This window comes from Panicum hallii, chromosome 9 (assembly GCF_002211085.1).
Source record: "Panicum hallii strain FIL2 chromosome 9, PHallii_v3.1, whole genome shotgun sequence".
NCBI classification, from domain to species: domain Eukaryota; kingdom Viridiplantae; phylum Streptophyta; class Magnoliopsida; order Poales; family Poaceae; genus Panicum; species Panicum hallii.
The window spans coordinates 69,741,182-69,756,886 of NC_038050.1; the positions used below are offsets into that span (position 1 = coordinate 69,741,182).

The 15,705-nt window shown below is 54.3% G+C and overlaps 3 protein-coding genes across 7 annotated transcripts; 1 reads left to right on the forward strand and 2 right to left on the reverse strand.

The window, feature by feature from the left end:
• Positions 1–5,478: 5,478 nt before the first annotated feature.
• LOC112877571 (B3 domain-containing protein Os03g0184500-like) lies at positions 5,479–7,379 on the forward strand. Its single transcript, XM_025941913.1, has 6 exons — positions 5,479–5,800; positions 5,894–5,995; positions 6,450–6,481; positions 6,573–6,747; positions 6,842–7,048; positions 7,154–7,379. The coding sequence occupies exons 1-6, from the start codon at positions 5,654–5,656 to the stop codon at positions 7,202–7,204; spliced, it is 714 nt and encodes a 237-aa protein (XP_025797698.1). The 5' UTR covers positions 5,479–5,653; the 3' UTR covers positions 7,205–7,379.
• A 324-nt stretch (positions 7,380–7,703) lies between these two features.
• LOC112877570 (probable leucine-rich repeat receptor-like protein kinase At2g28990) lies at positions 7,704–10,583 on the reverse strand. 4 transcript variants are annotated; one of them, XM_025941911.1, is made up of 9 exons: positions 10,365–10,583; positions 9,677–10,217; positions 9,122–9,585; positions 8,886–9,021; positions 8,545–8,590; positions 8,376–8,460; positions 8,223–8,294; positions 8,059–8,130; positions 7,704–7,975 (listed from the first exon to the last, which is right to left on the reverse strand). In XM_025941911.1, the coding sequence occupies exons 1-8, from the start codon at positions 10,471–10,473 to the stop codon at positions 8,084–8,086; spliced, it is 1,500 nt and encodes a 499-aa protein (XP_025797696.1). In that variant the 5' UTR covers positions 10,474–10,583; the 3' UTR covers positions 7,704–7,975; positions 8,059–8,083. The 4 variants fall into 4 exon arrangements, 2 of the variants coding, with proteins under 2 accessions (XP_025797696.1, XP_025797695.1); XM_025941910.1 differs by having other exon boundaries at positions 8,376–8,444; positions 8,545–8,616; XR_003225518.1 differs by lacking the exon at positions 7,704–7,975 and having other exon boundaries at positions 8,071–8,130; positions 8,376–8,444.
• A 211-nt stretch (positions 10,584–10,794) lies between these two features.
• LOC112877569 (UDP-glucuronate:xylan alpha-glucuronosyltransferase 2) lies at positions 10,795–14,896 on the reverse strand. 2 transcript variants are annotated; one of them, XM_025941907.1, is made up of 3 exons: positions 14,570–14,896; positions 13,779–14,394; positions 10,795–11,971 (listed from the first exon to the last, which is right to left on the reverse strand). In XM_025941907.1, the coding sequence occupies exons 1-3, from the start codon at positions 14,786–14,788 to the stop codon at positions 11,019–11,021; spliced, it is 1,788 nt and encodes a 595-aa protein (XP_025797692.1). In that variant the 5' UTR covers positions 14,789–14,896; the 3' UTR covers positions 10,795–11,018. The 2 variants fall into 2 exon arrangements, with proteins under 2 accessions (XP_025797692.1, XP_025797694.1); XM_025941909.1 differs by having other exon boundaries at positions 14,565–14,679.
• Between the last annotated feature and the right edge of the window lie 809 nt (positions 14,897–15,705).

Here is a 15,705-nt window from a genome sequence, read left to right on the forward strand (position 1 = left end):
GGCGGCCGGGGGACCTTCCTCCCTGCCGAGGACCCCCCGGACCTCTGGGGGCCGTCCCCGACCTTTGAGCCTCCTGGCGGCGGCGTTGGGGACGGTGGTCTGGTCTCGGACGGAGGCGGTGGTGTCGCTGGCCGCGGCCCTGGTGGTGGTGGCGGAGGAGTCTGTTGTCCCGGCGGAGGCCAGTACTGTGGTGACGGTGGTGCAGCTCCGCTCTGTTTCTCCACCCCCGTTGTCTTCTGGCGCTTGGGCGCCGGCTCCCCCACCAAGGAGCCATCGCCTCGCTGGAGCCTCCGGGACTTGCTCCCTTCGGCTTGGCTGCGCCGCTCGGGTGCCGCCCCCTGAGCTTCGCCGCTCCTTTGTGCCGGGGCAGCACCCGCACAGTCTTTCTGCCGGTGCTCTGGAACCGGCGCTTTCTCTTTTCCTTTCCCGCCGGGGGCCGGACCTCTGGGTCCCGGCTCCCCGGCACCTCCGCTGGGGCGTTGCTGGTGGTCCGGTGTGGCGCCAGGGATCTGGAGCCCGCGGTTGGGGTCGCCCCCCAGTTGCCGGACCGCCAGGCCGCCCTCGTCCAGGGTCGGCATCGACGCCAGGACCGTTGACCGCAGAGCCTGGTCCTCGCACAGGGCCTTCACCCCGCTCGGGAGGACCAGGGACTCTGGAACGAACGCCTCGCCGGTCATCGCCCGGATCGCCGCCTCCAGCTCCGCCCGGGTGAAGTCGCCGCCGGGCCCCCGCGCGATCCTGCAGCAGTTGTTTAGCCCCGTGTACACGTAGGCCATCCGGGACCGATGCTGCAGGGGGGCGATTCGTCGCTTCAGGAAATCGCCCAGCACCATCATAGAAGTGCTCCGGTCGCTCTGGGGGCCCCCTTCCGGCAGTTCTAGGCGGTCGTGGGGGTCCGTCACCGCAATAACCCAGCCTTCACGCCAGTCCTCCCACTTGGAGCTGGAGAAGGCGGCGATGTAGGCGCCCGACATCCCGTGCCGGAGTTGGAAGTAGTAAGCGCCGATCTCGCCGCGCCTCTTCCCGGTCCCGACCAGAGAGAAGAAGTGTTTGAAGATGGTGGTGCAGGGGCGCACTCCCACGAACATCTCCATGAAGTGGGCGAAGACCGCCGCGAGGAGAACGGAGTGGGGGGTGAGATGATGAAGTTGGAGGCCGAACTCCTCCAGGAGCAGGAGGAAGAAGGAGGAGATCGGAGGAACCAACCCGCACATAATGTACGAGTTGAAGAGGACGAATTCCCCCGCGGCAAGGTCGCGGAGGGGAACCTCGCCGGCCTTGACCTTCCCGGCATTCGCCGGCGCGGTCCACCCTAGAAGGCGCCGCACCGCGTCCAGCTGATCCTGGGTCTGGAAGCGGTGCGGGAAAGGAAGTGAAGCCATGGAAATTGTTGGGGTGGATCGCGAAGGAGCAAGGAAGAGAGAGGAGCCGGGCGCAAGGAAGCTGATCGCGAGAAGGGATGCGGAGACGAAGGGGCGCTACGGCGTCTGTTGTTGGCGAGAGCGAAAAGGTAGCCGTTCCTTTCGGCGCATACCTTTTATGCAAAAGACTGCTCCCCCCTTCGCGTCCCGCGGCGACCGAGGGGAAGCCGAGCGATCGCCAGCGCCGCCTTCCCTTACCCTCACACTCAATGACCGGTGGGCTCGGGTCCACCAGTCATTGGCGTGGGCGCTGGAGGATCGTGGGAAGGGCGGAATCCGAACCGCCCGAGCCGCGTGGCGGGCTCGAATGAGACAAGAATCTGAACCGTCTGACGCGCACGGTGCGCGCGGAAGACGGGTCCCTCGGGGATCCCGCTACGGGCAAAAGGACATCCGTGCCCTCGCCTGGCGGGAACGAGCTGTACACCCGGCGCGATGCTGGGATTTGGCCCCACCTGCGGGTTCATCCCTCTCCCGAGGTGGGCCCGGGGGCCTCTGTCGGTACATACAGATAGAGGTACCTCCTGCTAGGGTGTCCAGGCCCTGGGGCTTCTCATAATCCACGCTCCCCCTCGCCTCTGGGCCACGTGGCATACGGCCTCCGGGCCTGACAGCTGGGACCACGGTCTCCGGACCCTCCCCGAGCTCCGTGAGGTCCGGGCCCTCTGCACACCCACGTGAGCGGGAGAGCTCTCGGGTAACCCCTGCGGACCCGGCCTCCCCTGGGAGGTCCGGGGCCGCCACGTGTGATGGCCAGACCATCACAGGCCAGCCCGCTCCGACCGGCCACGGGGGCCCCGGACCCCTCTTTCCCCCGGGAAGGGGTCCGGTGCCGCCATGTGCTGCCCAGCGGGAGGAGCGGGGCTGACCCCGCCGCGTGCCTGCGGCCGGAGGCCCCTTACGGGTCGCCTCTCCACCTACCGGCATTTAATGCGGTAGCTGAGTTGGGCGCGCCAAGGTCAAAAGGTGCGGCCTGCCACTGACACACGGGGCAGGTAAGCTGACACCACGGTAAAGCCCGCCTGATCTGAAGGCGGCGCGTCGTATCACCGCGCACAGTGCGCGGACTGTGTGCAGTCCCGTCACGGTGCTGCGCGCGTGATGATGGTCTGTGATAGGCGTGCTAAGGCTTGCGCTGTAACAGTGCGCATGGTACGAGCCAGCGCTGGCTCACCCCCTGACTGGAGGTTCCATCCCAACAGTGACAGCACGGCTACACTGTTGGGCAACGCTGACACCGAACACTGTACAAGACAAGGCCGTACACGGCCGTATCCCGACTGTGGATACGCACATCAGCTTCCCGATCGAGAGGACTACGGAGAGGAGCTCGAGGAGATAACCTCCATATCTCTTGTAGAACAAGCTCCTGTTGGCCGGACCCACATGTCGGGGTCCCGCTCAGTGTAAGCACTCCTCTTGGACTATAAAAGGGAGAATGCACTCGTTAGAACACAAGGCAACAAAAACACTCACACTAGACGTTCCAAGTTCCAGGTTGCACACACGCAAGCTTAGGCTGTTTTCCATTCAGGCTCACGCAGCCAATATAACACCAAAGTGGACGTAGGGTATTACGCTACGGCGGCCCGAACCACTCTAAATCTGCGTGTTCTTCCTGCGTTCATCTGTCCACCGATCGAGCGCTCCTGAGTCCCCTCCAAACCCATCCTTAACTAGGATTAGGCGGGTGCTTTCTGCCACCCGGCTGGAGAATTCCTCCGACAGGTACGTTCGAGGCTGCATATGGTAATGTTCCTCGATTGCTGGCCGTCCTATGTCAGAGAAATCCTGAAAGCTATTATGACTTGAAAACTCTAGACAGAGAAGAAGATCCGCCCTACATATTGCAGCGGGTCTTTTTCAGTCTGGGTCCATGCATTAACGCATTCCAACACTCCCGGCCTCTCCTTTGCATCGATGAGATCTTTCTCATAGGAAAGTATAGATTGCAAATGCTGGCAGCTATTGGAGTGGACGGAAAAAAATCAATTGCTTCCTGTTGCTTTTGCTTTTGTTGAGAGTGAGAACACAAACAATTGGTACTAGTTACTGGAATGGGTTAAGCTTGCAGTCGTTCGGGATAGGGAAGATGTCTGCCTGATTCATGATCGTCACGCCGGCATACTGAGGGCAATACTAGATTTGCAGCAGGGGTGTGTGGAGACCGGAGAGCCGCCCAAGTGGCGTGATGTTCGCAGTAGATGGTGCATGAGATATATCGGTGCAAACATTTTCAGGCAATTCAAGAACAAGCACATTATGGATATGTTCAAGAGGCTATGCAAGGAAATGAATCAGCAAAAATTTAACAAGCAGTGGTAGAAACTTGATGAACTGACCGGGAAGAAAAGAGCCGAGGACGCATCAAAAAACATAACTGCACAGGATGAAGCAGAGGTTTTGTGTCCTTTGCCAACAGATACTGCACGTACTCGCAGAAGGTCTGGGTCAGCGGTGAAAACCTTTTCTGAATGGATTGAGAATGAACCCAAGAAGAAGTGGGCGTTACTTTACGATACCGATGGTGCAAGGTATGGCATAATGACCACCAACTTCGCCGAGGTTTACAATTGGATGCTGCGAGGTGTTCGTGGGCTTCCACTGGTTGCAATTGTGGAATTCATCGTCCGCGGGTGTACCGATTACTTTAGAGAGCGGTTCACTAAAAATCAAGTATTCATGCAAGATTCTGATAGATATTTTGGGAAAATGATAACATAATATATGACTAAGAAGGCAGAAAGCGCCCGGCTACACCACGTACGGCAATGTGGTACACAGGAGCTCAAGTTTGAGGTATCTCCTAAAGATAGAGCGCGACGTGGCATGAGACGTCAAACTCATGTAAAAGAGTGCATTCTCAAGTTTGATGGAACTTGTTGTTGCTTATGCATGAGGCCAAAGTTGCTGCACGTACCTTATTCTCATGTAATGGCTGCTTGTGCGGATATTCGACATCCTGTCGATATATATGTTTCCCGTTACTTCAGAAAGGAGACAATTGCCAGCACCTGACAGTACGAGATCTATGGGTTCCGTTTGGTTGGATCGTTCACTGAGACAGCGAATCCTGTTATATATATTTCAGACCCAAGATCATCACGGGTTAAGAGAGGACGCCGTCAGACACGGCGTATTCATAATGATATGGATGAGTCAGAGCTCCTTCCGAGGATACAGCGCTGCAGTGCATATAATCAGATTGGACACACGTATAAACGTTGTCCAAACAATGATGCTGGCCCCAGTTCTGCTGAAGCTGGCCCTACAGGTGATGCTATAGATGGAAGACCTCCGGTTGCATCAAGGAATGGGAGACGTCGCCGATCGAGTGCTAGTACGTTATCAGGCATCATTTAGTTGTAATTTTATTTGAAAGTTGTTTGCTCATGTGTAATATTTGCCGCGCTGAGATTGTATCAGATCTGGATGTGTATTTGTAATATTTGCCGCATGTACTATCGTAATATTTGGATTCTACGTTGAAAAACGGTATCGTTTAACCATCTTACGAGTTTTAGATACCGTAATCTTCTTCGTAAAATTGAATTAAAATTTTATATGCATACATAAGAGTACGGCGAATAAATCTTGTATTTCAAAAAAGTCTGAATTTCAAATAGTTTGTGAAACATAAATTCTAAGAAAATATAACAAAAATCATAACCAGGAGACCTCCCGCCCACTGGTCGGGCGGGACGCCTCCTTCAAGGACCTCTTCGCGAATAAGAAAATTTTCCCAATTTTTCCTATTCGCGAAGAGGTCTCTGGAAATTTTTTTGAACCTCCTGCCCGATGGGTGGGCGGGAGGTCCCCGGCCCCACGCCTCCCGCCGATCAAAGGGCGGGAGGTACCTATTTTCCTAATTTTTCCCATCCAGCTCCCTTTTTCGAATTTTAATTTTTTTATTTTTTTAAAAAAACTCAGTCTTCTCCCAGCAATTTTCTCGAGGGAGACGGGACGAGTGGGCGACAAGACATTTTTCTTTTCCCATGCCGCGGCGGCCAGACGGCCACGCTGCCTCCCGAATTTTACCGTTTTACCCTCGGCGTCTCCAACGGTCAGTTCTCGTCGTCTCCTTCAAAACCCGCTCGCCGCCCTCCCCGCCTCTGCCCTTAAACCCTCCCAAAGCCCGCGGCCGTACTGCTCCCCAATCCTCTCTCCTCCACGTACGGCACAACTGGCACCTCATTGAAGCCGAGAGATCGAGGTCGAGAGTCGAGAGAGAGATGGCGGCGGTCGCGAAGCAGGGGATGTCGGCGTACGAGGCGGCGCGGGAGCGGACGGTGCTGGAGAACAAGCGCAAGATGGAGGCGCTCAACCTGCACCACCTCTCCGCCGCCGTCAAGGAGGCCCCCAAGACGCCTTCCCCCATGGTGATGCCCGCCGCACCCCCGGCCTCCTTTGGCTGTCCCGACCATCCACGCGCAGCCGTTTGTCTGACCTTTGTTCTGTTTGCGGCTGAGCAGAAGCAGAAGAGGCGCAGGATCATCGAGGATGCAGTCGTGGTTCCCTCGCCTCCGAGGAGGTCCCGCCGGCTTGCCAACCTCCCTGAGGTCAAGTACGCAGAGGTCTCTGTTTTCCCCACCATTTTTTACCTGCTCTGTTTTCTATTTAGGCTCAAATAAATGCACATGTTTTGGCTATTTTTAGTTATTCCCATACGTGTAGTGTGGGTGGTCGGCATGGTAATTAATAAATAATAATGTCGAGCTCAAGGCTGCCCATTTTTTCCATGTGAAACAGGGCAACCCTTTATTTTGCTCAGCTTCAGCTCTTGAAACGCAACATTCTGTATATCAACTTTCTGTATAATGTTGCACAATGTGTTCACTTTTCGATCAATTTACTATACTCATGAGATTTTGAAGATTCGTATGCACAGATGCTTCTTCAGAAAAGCACCATTGTAATTTAACATGGCAAAAATAAATAACATGTTACATCGTCCCATTTCGCCAAGCGTCCATGTCATTATCAACTCGAATCCATATGCTTTTACTGACAAGTAATATTTTTCAACAGATAGCACCACACAGTGCAGATAGAATGACAAGGTATGTGGATATCTGCTAGCATGACCATAGGAGCTATAAAAATGTTCTTCCTGCGTTAAGCGACGATCGTGTTTTTCCATTTCTTCCGTAGGTCTCCTAGAAGACCAACTGACCTCATCCACTTGGCAAGCCGCGGATCAATTTCCATGAAAGCTAGGATGGAGGCAGCAAGAAAGGCCGAGGAGCTAGAATCACAACTTGACCCTGAATTCCCATCCTTTGTGAAGGCAATGCTGCATTCACATGTGGTTCGAGGTTTTTGGCTGGTGAGTGTGAGTGATATACCATTTGCTCACCCCAGCAATTTCTTAGGTCATGTTGAAGGCATGTACTAATTTTTCTATATGACATGATTGAAAGGGTCTCCCGAGCCATTTCTGTGACACTTACATGCCAAAGCAAGACTCCATTGTCACCTTGGTGGATGAGAAAGATGAAGAATTCGACACCAACTACCTTGCCTACAAGAAGGGGTTAAGTGGTGGCTGGGCTGGTTTTGCTATATGTCATGGGATGCAGGATGGAGATGCAGCTGTTTTTCAGTTGATTAAGCCCACGACCTTCAAGGTACAATATACTTTCAGCACAATGCTGAATAATGTGGAGCTCAAAGCATGTTTTTTTTCTCTGAATAATGCTCAATGCTCATTCACCCATGAATCTTTCTCCCAGGTGCATATAATCCGAGCAGCTTCTGATGATCACAGTGAGGAGGATGAATGACTGCATCACGCAACAGCCATACTAAGTAGTACTAACTTATCAGGAGGTGGAAAGTGGGATTTTGTTTATGTTTTAGGCTTTATCTATCAGAATTGGCCTAGTAATGTATTTTGTTTCTGCGTCTGTCGGTACTACTAGTGACATGCCTAAGTTGCAGAAATCATAACTCGCAAAATGCCTGCTGAGCTGTTTCCTGGCTGCTGCTTGTTGCTGGGCGGATCCATGATTTGTGCTTTGGGGGGGCTCATCCCCCTTCTCCTTCCTCCAGCCCCCCTTTTCTTCTTCTTCTCTCCCTTCTTTCCTCTTCTTCTTCCTCCTCATTTCCTCTTCTTTCCATGGAGTTCCTGGGGGTAGGGGGGCTTGAGCCCCCCCCCCCTGCCCCCACGCTGGATCCGCCTGTCCTGTCCTAATGAAAGTTTCAGAATATGCATGTTTTGTGACTTTTTAGATAGATTTAGGGATGATTCCTTCACCTAACACCTATCCATAAATTGATGCTTTCTGATGCAACATGCCAGCATGTACAACAAAACTCTAAGAACAGGACAGAGATGGCTCGAAGGAATGCTAGATATAACATCAATCTTCAGCTCTCATACATCAGAGTCGGACACCAATATCACCCAATAACTTTTCCACCCTTCTGTCCTCTCCCTTCATCATTGAACTGTGATCTTCTGTGTGCATGGGTGAAGCATCAGATTGAGAACTAGCAATTTAGCATCAGGTTTTCCTCCTTGACAGCCTCATTCAAATTTGTTCCCCTCAGTTCTGTAAATTATTCATGCAAACCATATCATCACAAGTTCATGACAAAAGAAGGAACCAAACCTAGTGGCTCTCATTCTTCATACCTCAAATCAAGTCCAGGTTTGTTTTTCAGACCATCTGGAATCTTGCCCGTGAGATTATTGTTGTTAAGGTATCTGCCATCGTCCAGAAAAAAAAAGCATTAGGCTCCGAACGTATAGGGATATTATCTGAGATACATTACAGAAATGAGAAATCGAGTACTAACAACTCCTTAAGATTGATGAGCGTTTCCATTGATGGTTTGATTGTTCCACTGAATTGATTGCCATCAAGATGCCTTTTATGAAGAAAAGTTTAGCATGGTTAGTAAAACTGTAGGATGAATGGTTCAACACAGGTCAAGTATGCTTGAGCTTACAAGACAGATAAGGTGTGCATGCTGCCCAAGTCAGGTATGGAGCCTGAGAGTTTGTTGCCACTGAGATTGCTGTAGTCAAAAGTTCCTAGTCATAATGAGAAGGGGATTTTTGTCCATCCATTTTGTCCATAATACTATTCACGGAAATTAGTTTTGGTGTGTATCTTACATGGTTTGCATCCCTGTCAAATTTCCAATGCTGTCGGGAAGCGATCCTGAAAGACCATGATTTTTTAGATCCCTGTATTGCAGAAGACAGGTCATATTAACGCAGCAATGACCAACGATTTTCTAGTCTTTTATTTTACTGAACTGTAATGCCGTTCTTCCATCAGTAAAAGAAGTAGAACACCAATGCATTGGCCAAATTTAACCCCAAAATGTACGGTTTGAACACTACTGCCAAGTGATGAATACAAATGCATGTGCCGAATTTAACAAAAAAAGTTGCAGTTTGAACACCATTGACAACCAATTTGGATAGAGTGTCAGCGTAATCTGTGTACTTACAGTGACAAGACGCGCACGGGTGATCCCGGGGAGCATACAACCCCAGTCCATGAGAGTAGCGGCGGCAGGCAAGGATCTCCAGCCCAGTCCGGAGGTGGGTTCTTGAGGCTCCTTGCAAGGTCACCCATCGCAACGACTGCACACGGAAAAGGCCTAGAGGTTTTCATCGCCCAGACATTTTATTTCACAGACACTGCTAAGTAGATGAAGTCTTTCTTCAATCTGAAAATGCGTACCATCTTTCGTGGCCGTCTTGCCGCCGAGCGGGACGATCTGGTATATCTCTCCGGCGTTGATGAGTGGGCCAACGGGGGACGTCGTGTTGGGCGTGAGCAGGATTTCCGTCTTCCCGGACAGCTGCATCATGTTGGAGTAGACCATGACGCCGGCGGCGGAGGCGTTGAGCCCCCGGAAGAACACCTGCCCGTTGACGGCCACGTCGAAGACGCGCCAGCTGTAGGGGCTCGCGGTGCGCGGGTCCTGGAAGTAGAGCGCCACGTAGTAGGTAGCCGCAGGCAGCTCCGCTGGCGGCCACTGCACGGTGAGGTTCTTCCCCCGGCTGGTGGTGACCCCGGCCTTGAGCGCCTTGGCTGGCGGCTGGTTCCAGAAGTCGTCGGGCGAGATGGAGGAGTGGCTCTCCACGGCGGGGTTGGCGTCCGCGAACGGCGCCCAGTACCGGTTGTACTGGTCATCTGGATAGCTAGAATGCCAACCACGTCACGTCAGGTCCCCGGCCTCACGCACGCCGCAGCTGCTGGGAGACGACGACGACGACGACGGGCGGGGCGTACCTGACGATCTCGCCCTTGCTGCCGAAGCGGCTGCGCGCCACGGTGCTCATGGCGTACCTCTCGTAGTCGGTGGTGTTGTACATGGAGTCCTCGAGGTCGATGACCTCGAGCGCGGAGATGAAGGGGCTGGACTTCGTCTCGGGGCGGCGCGCCAGGCACACGCTCATGGTCCTGCCCTGCCCCTCCGCCACGATCTCGAAGTAGGTGGACATGCCGCGACGGTAGTTGTCGGTGGTGTTCACGGCGCTCCAGCGGGTGCCGTCGATGATCTGGTCGAAGACGGGCGGGTCCTTGCCGCCGTCGAAGCCGCCGTAGAAGTAGGTGGTCCGGACGAGGTAGCGCGTGCCCTTGACGACGGGGAGCTGGTAGCAGTACTTGCGCGCCGTCGCGTCGGGGAAGAAGCGCAGGGTGGCGAGCACCGGGAGGAGGTTGGGCTTGTCGATGGTGGAGGCGTTGCCGACGGCGGTGAAGCCCTCATCCCGGACCCACTTGATGCTCCCTGCCTGCAAATCCTTGGCCGACCCGCAGCTGATGTAGAACCCTGCCAGCCGTATCGATCGTGTGGTCTCATCAGAAGATGCATGGATCGAGCTGAGGGCAACAAGCAAGACGACACGATCGGGATGATGTTGTGATCGATCGTCGTCTTCATGCATCAAGACATGTTATATATCGATCAATTTATTACCTCTGGGTTGTGGCGCGGCCGGTTGTTGGGAGCACGAGGTGGGGAATAAGGCGGCGGCGGCGGCGGCGACGACGAGGGCGAGGAAGGGGAGCGTGATGCGGCTTGGCATCGTAATGACATACTAGGATTGGGAGGACGGTGGAGCACCCGCGAAGGGGAGGCTCCGAAGGGGAACTGGGAAGAGGCGAAGAAAGGGGGCCCAGCCAGGGTGGAGGGAAACGTTTATGGGCTGGACGACGGGCGCCGCATGCACGGCAGCTGCACATTTGGATGGTTTTGGTTTGTGCTCTCAAATATAGCAAGGTTGAAGGGGCACCCTGTCTGTTCGGTGGCAGAATTAGTACGGACGACGAACCGAGGAATCACCCAGGAGCGTCCCAGCCAACAGGTTGCAGCGGCCAACACACACATTTGCCAACAAGTGAGACAATAATGAACTGGATCCGAAGCTATTCATTATTCAATCGATCCGAGTTCGACCTGCTTACTCCTTCCTTAATTATGTATATATATGTATACGTACATATATGAACAAAGGAAAATAAAAATAAAAAGAACCCGACGAATTAATCAAAATGTGGCGACCTATCGATGGAGCTCGATCGGCGGCGGCGGCCTAGCTGATGATCCTGATGAGCAGCAGCTAGCAGTCGTTCATTCCCATTTCCGCGGGTCGGTGATGTTGATCTTCCAGTGCTGATCGGCGAAGCCGATCTCCTCTGCGACGTGCCTGTCCCACGCGATCTCCACCTTCCTCCGCTCCGAGAGCCTGCAGGGCCCGCGCATGGCCTCCCCCATCCGGTCGTACACCTGCCACCACCGCGCGTGCGCCTCGTCGCTGGCGTACACCCGCTGGTCCGCCACGTTCCAGTTGCAGTCGTAGTCCCTGTAGCACGTCCACGGCTTCATCCCCAGGTAGTGGATGGACCCCACCTCCGCCGGGTCCGCCCGGAACAGCCGCTCCTTGAGCGCGCGCTCCCCGGTGGTGTTGGCCCAGAAGTTCTTGAGGTAGTTGACGCGCCGCGGCAGCCGGTGCCACCACACGAACACCTCGTTCAGGAACCCCTGGTCGCCGCCGTTGTACGACCGCACCGTGCGCCGCTTCCGGATCAGCGCCTCGAACGTGCACGCCGACGGCTCGATCACCATCACGCCCGAGTTGAAGAGGGACCCGTCGTTGCCCACGGCGGACAGCTGCGGGAACCGGAACAGCGCGTCCAGGTTGCGGAGCACCAGGATGTCGGCGTCCACGAACACCACGCGGTCGTACTCGGTCAGCTGCCACAGCCGGAACTTGCTGTAGTTGTACTCGTTGTAGGTGCCCCGCGCCGCGCGCGGGTTGCGGATGCGCTTGATCTTGCGCGGGATCCACCCCGCCGCCGACAGCGCCCGGAGCGCCGGCTTGGACACCGTGTGGTCGTGGAGGAGGACCAGGTCGCGGGTGGAGCCCGAGCGACGGATGCTCTGCGCCAGCACGATCGCGCCGCACAGGTACGTGTCCGACGAGTGCAGCACCGTCGCGTACGCCTCGCGACGGGGACGCCCCGTCGCCGGCGACGGCGCCTCCGCCGGCAGCTCCGACGACACGCTGAACACCTCGTGGATGCCTGCCGAGCACATCATGTGTCTTTTTTTAAACTTATTACCTTCATATAATTATTACTACAAGTAAGAATCGCGTTAAATTAATTACTAAATTATTCATCGATCCGTCTAGCGAAGCCTGCTGGCAACAAAAAGAAAAAGAAACCGCTAGATTGAAGTGTTCGTCAAGTCAAAACCAAAGAGCTTGCTAGCTAGCTAGTAACCACGAATGGCGGAGGAAGATAATAAAAAAAACTTTGCGGCGTTGCGCACGGTTGGTGATCCACCTGGTAGAATGCAGTAGCATGCAAGTATCACTTGGTGTGCAGCGCAGTGGGCAAGCTGGTGGCTAGCCAGGCCGGCAGCAGCTGCGTGCAGAGGGCAGCTCATCACCAACCGTATCCAGTTTAGTCAATCAGTCGCCAATCGTGTCGGCGTACTCGCCGTGCCATCATGGCGTGTGTGCTCGATGGATCGATCGGTGGCTCAGATCAGACGGGTGGGAACGAAAGGCCTCCAACCACGTTAGGTAAAGCCCCAGCAGTCTCTCCTGCCGGCATTTCTTTTTTTTTTCTTACCAAGTTTATTTACTACTTCATTTTTTACATGTGCAAATTGGATATGAACACTTGTTATTTGTGGCGTGTTATCTGGCTTTCCTCCTGTCAGGTTCTTGCAGGAGCTGAAATTGGTGGATTGGAAGGCTCACACCTAGTGGCTCTATCTGTCTGCTTCTTCCAAGGACAGGTTAATTTGGGCTCTGTTTCTGATAACAACGACACTGATGGATCCATCGATCACTACCAGTAGATTTCTTCCTAGCCTAGCCTTAATCGTGGCCTATCAGCTCCAGCGTGATCGACCAGATTCTTCAAGTTGGGTAAGAATGCATGGGGTGCTAGCTACTGGTTCAATATATTTTTTCTAAGAGAGAGAGAGAGAGAGAGAGAGAGAGAGAGAGAGAGAGAGCGCGTTGAGTGCTGGTGAGAATAAACGGTTCGTGCATTATGAGCTTGATTGATCGTGGCCTTTTGCCACATCTCCCGACCAGATTCCCCCATTTTGTTCTTGACGGCTTGCCCTACACACCCCATTACACCGGTCGTCCCTACTGATAATATATGCCCGAGATAAGCATCTTAGCTCGATGATTATATGTGCTTTAATTATCCATTAGGTAGTATGTTATGTCCCTAACACAGTTCTAGTAGCACATGTTCCGAGCATTATTTGTTCCAGGCCGATGTGCTAATGCTCTTATCCTCTCTAAAAATTTTTGCCCATGCAAGGTATTGGGATTTTAATTTGGCATATTTTGTTAACACAGAGACTTTTTTATGACACCATTCTTGTTTGCACAAACAAAAAGCACAGCGCAAATGAAAAGGTCGCCTAGCAAGAAATTTAGCCATATATTTACCATGAAAAATTTTAGCGAAACTTCAAATCAAGTAAAGCTAGTATACCCTGATTTGTTCTTGGGCTTTGCATACTATTCATAGTTTCTGGCCGGGGTCTCAATCTTGTTTTAATTCCCTTTTGGAAAAAAAAACTTGTTTTAATTCTACTAGGAGCACCAGTACATAGGCCAGTGAATAATCCTGATGTCATGCACCCATACATGCACATCAATGATGTATCATCTATCTTGTTCGTATACTACCTGCTGCCTTACTTTTCTGTTGGTTAGCGTAGGTGCAGCTAGATAAGCTTGGCATGACTTGCATTGCATGCATGGAGGGTTGCTAAAGATGAAGCAGACAACAGATCGAGATCGATGTCGAACCGAGCGAGAAAATCAGTGATCGCTTTACGTGCGCACGGACATACCTCCTGATCCCCAGAGCGGCAGCGCGAGGTTGCAGGACCCGACGGGCAACCGGAGCTTCTCCTCGAGGCGCTCCACGTCGACCCTGTACATCCACCAGTCCCCCTCCCGGCCCACCGCCTCGTCGCACCGGAACAGGTCCATCATGGGCTCGCACTCGCTCCGCAGCACGACGCGCACGGCCCCGCCGCCGTCGCGCCGGCCCTTGCGCGCCGCCATCTGCGCCGCCGCCAGGTGCACCTGCAGCCTGAACACGTCGCGGTTCCACCCGCCCGGCGCGGTGCGGTTGCACGGCAGGGACGCCACCACCACGTCCACCTCGCCGTCGTACCGGGACAAGTCCGGCATGGGGAGCTCCGGGCAGGACGGCCCCTCGTCGTCCTCCTCCTCGTCGATCCACTCCGGGAACAGGTCCGACCACTGGAACACGTCGGACACGCGCTCCAGGTCCACGCGCATCGCCTCGCCCTCCACGCCCAGCGCCAGCACGTCCTCGAGGCCGATGTTCACCAGGCCCATCCGCAGCCGGCCCCGGAGCTCGTCGAACATGGCCGGCGCGCGCCCCGCGTTCACGATCCGCTCCGCCGCCACCTTGTTCGCCGCCACGCCGCCTCCCAGCTGCACATGCACGCAACGCGCGCGGCGAGTCGTCGTCAGCTATATATATCTAGCTAGCTCAAGGCCGGAAGACCAAGTCTGCTGCTTTTCTGACGCGGCCGGCCGGCGGTCGGCCGGCGGCCGGCCGGAGCAAGAACGCCACACAAGTACGTACCGGTGGACGTACTCACCTTACCTTCCGTGAGAGCTGGGTCGACGGCGGGCAGGCGTCGTCGCTGAAGGTGCAGCGGACGAGGGAGGTGGCGCCGCGGTCGAGGAGGTACGAGTACCTGGGGTGGAGGAGGAGCGCCATGTACGCGAGAAGGAAGAAGGCGAGGAACGCCGCGTTGAGCTTGACGATGACAGACGCCCGCACCGGGGACTTGACCGCCTCCCCGGCCGTGGTCACCCCCATGCCGCACCGCACAATTTTTTTTACGGCGGCCGCTCAATCACCGGCGTCTGCTCCGGGCGTGTCGTCGCCGTCGGGCCGTGGGTGCGCTCGGCGGTGGCGATCGGGCGATCCAGCTAATGGCTAGGCCGAGGCGCGTTGCATGCGACGGGTTATATAGCTGGTCTTGCAGACGGGTCGGGTGAAGCTGGGGTGCCCGTGTTAGTGCGCGGCAAGGGTGCGAGGGCGGCCAATCAGCGGTGGTTGGGCGTGGGGTGAGCTTGAAAGGACGGCTGTAACGAACGAGGGTCCACGTGTCATGGTTCATTCGGCCTCAAGGACGACTGGCCTGTCGCTTCGGTGATTCAGCGCAAGCATCAGATCAGGCCAGCTAGCTTAGCTTACTGTCAGGAATTGAATGAGCTAGGGGAGGTAGTACTTAGTAGTACCTGTAAGAGCTCATTCTCCATTTATGACGTACCTGGTGATGTGTTGTTGCAGTCATGGTTTTTCACCATCCTAGAAACATGTACAGTTTTTGACTAAAGTACACCCCCAAGTCCTATGATGATGATAGTTGAGCTTAACTTCACCTAGCATGCTATAGCTAGATAGATCCCTTTGCCTGCACGATTAATGAGTGCTTTATGGTTCTTCTAAGAAGTAAGAAATGATGTTTCCGTGGCTTTACTTGGATGCTTTTGTGACCTCTGAAATTGCACGGGAAAACATGGGAGCTGCTATTCCCAATCGACGTCCTGTAGCAGTCCCGATGAATAGTCGATCTTCTTCTTTCATTCTGACTGTGAATCCCGGTCCAACGAGAATGAATTTGAGCCCATTAGTGGTCCAAGTGTGAGTGGCATGGTATGTGTAGGGAGTTGTCCCACCTTGCTAGTTGAGAGTGAGACTCACCAACATATAAATCTAAATGCCAAGTG

What these genes read in the sequence shown, in the direction of transcription:
- LOC112877571 (XM_025941913.1), top strand. Translation starts at nt 5,654, where the DNA reads ATGGCGGCGGTCGCGAAGCAGGGGATGTCGGCGTACGAGGCGGCGCGG. An exon ending in AGTGCAGATAGAATGACAAG is followed by an intron (nt 6,482 to 6,572) that starts GTATGTGGATAT and finishes TTTCTTCCGTAG; the next exon opens with GTCTCCTAGAAGACCAACTG. An exon ending in TGGTTCGAGGTTTTTGGCTG is followed by an intron (nt 6,748 to 6,841) that starts GTGAGTGTGAGT and finishes CATGATTGAAAG; the next exon opens with GGTCTCCCGAGCCATTTCTG.
- LOC112877569 (XM_025941907.1), bottom strand. Translation starts at nt 14,788, where the DNA reads ATGGGGGTGACCACGGCCGGGGAGGCGGTCAAGTCCCCGGTGCGGGCG. An exon ending in CGACCCAGCTCTCACGGAAG is followed by an intron (nt 14,395 to 14,569) that starts GTAAGGTGAGTA and finishes GTGCATGTGCAG; the next exon opens with CTGGGAGGCGGCGTGGCGGC. An exon ending in GCCGCTCTGGGGATCAGGAG is followed by an intron (nt 11,972 to 13,778) that starts GTATGTCCGTGC and finishes TGTGCTCGGCAG; the next exon opens with GCATCCACGAGGTGTTCAGC.
- LOC112877570 (XM_025941910.1), bottom strand. Translation starts at nt 10,473, where the DNA reads ATGCCAAGCCGCATCACGCTCCCCTTCCTCGCCCTCGTCGTCGCCGCC. An exon ending in GGCCGCGCCACAACCCAGAG is followed by an intron (nt 10,218 to 10,364) that starts GTAATAAATTGA and finishes TACGGCTGGCAG; the next exon opens with GGTTCTACATCAGCTGCGGG. An exon ending in TTGACAGGGATGCAAACCAT is followed by an intron (nt 8,445 to 8,544) that starts GTAAGATACACA and finishes TTTTGACTACAG; the next exon opens with CAATCTCAGTGGCAACAAAC.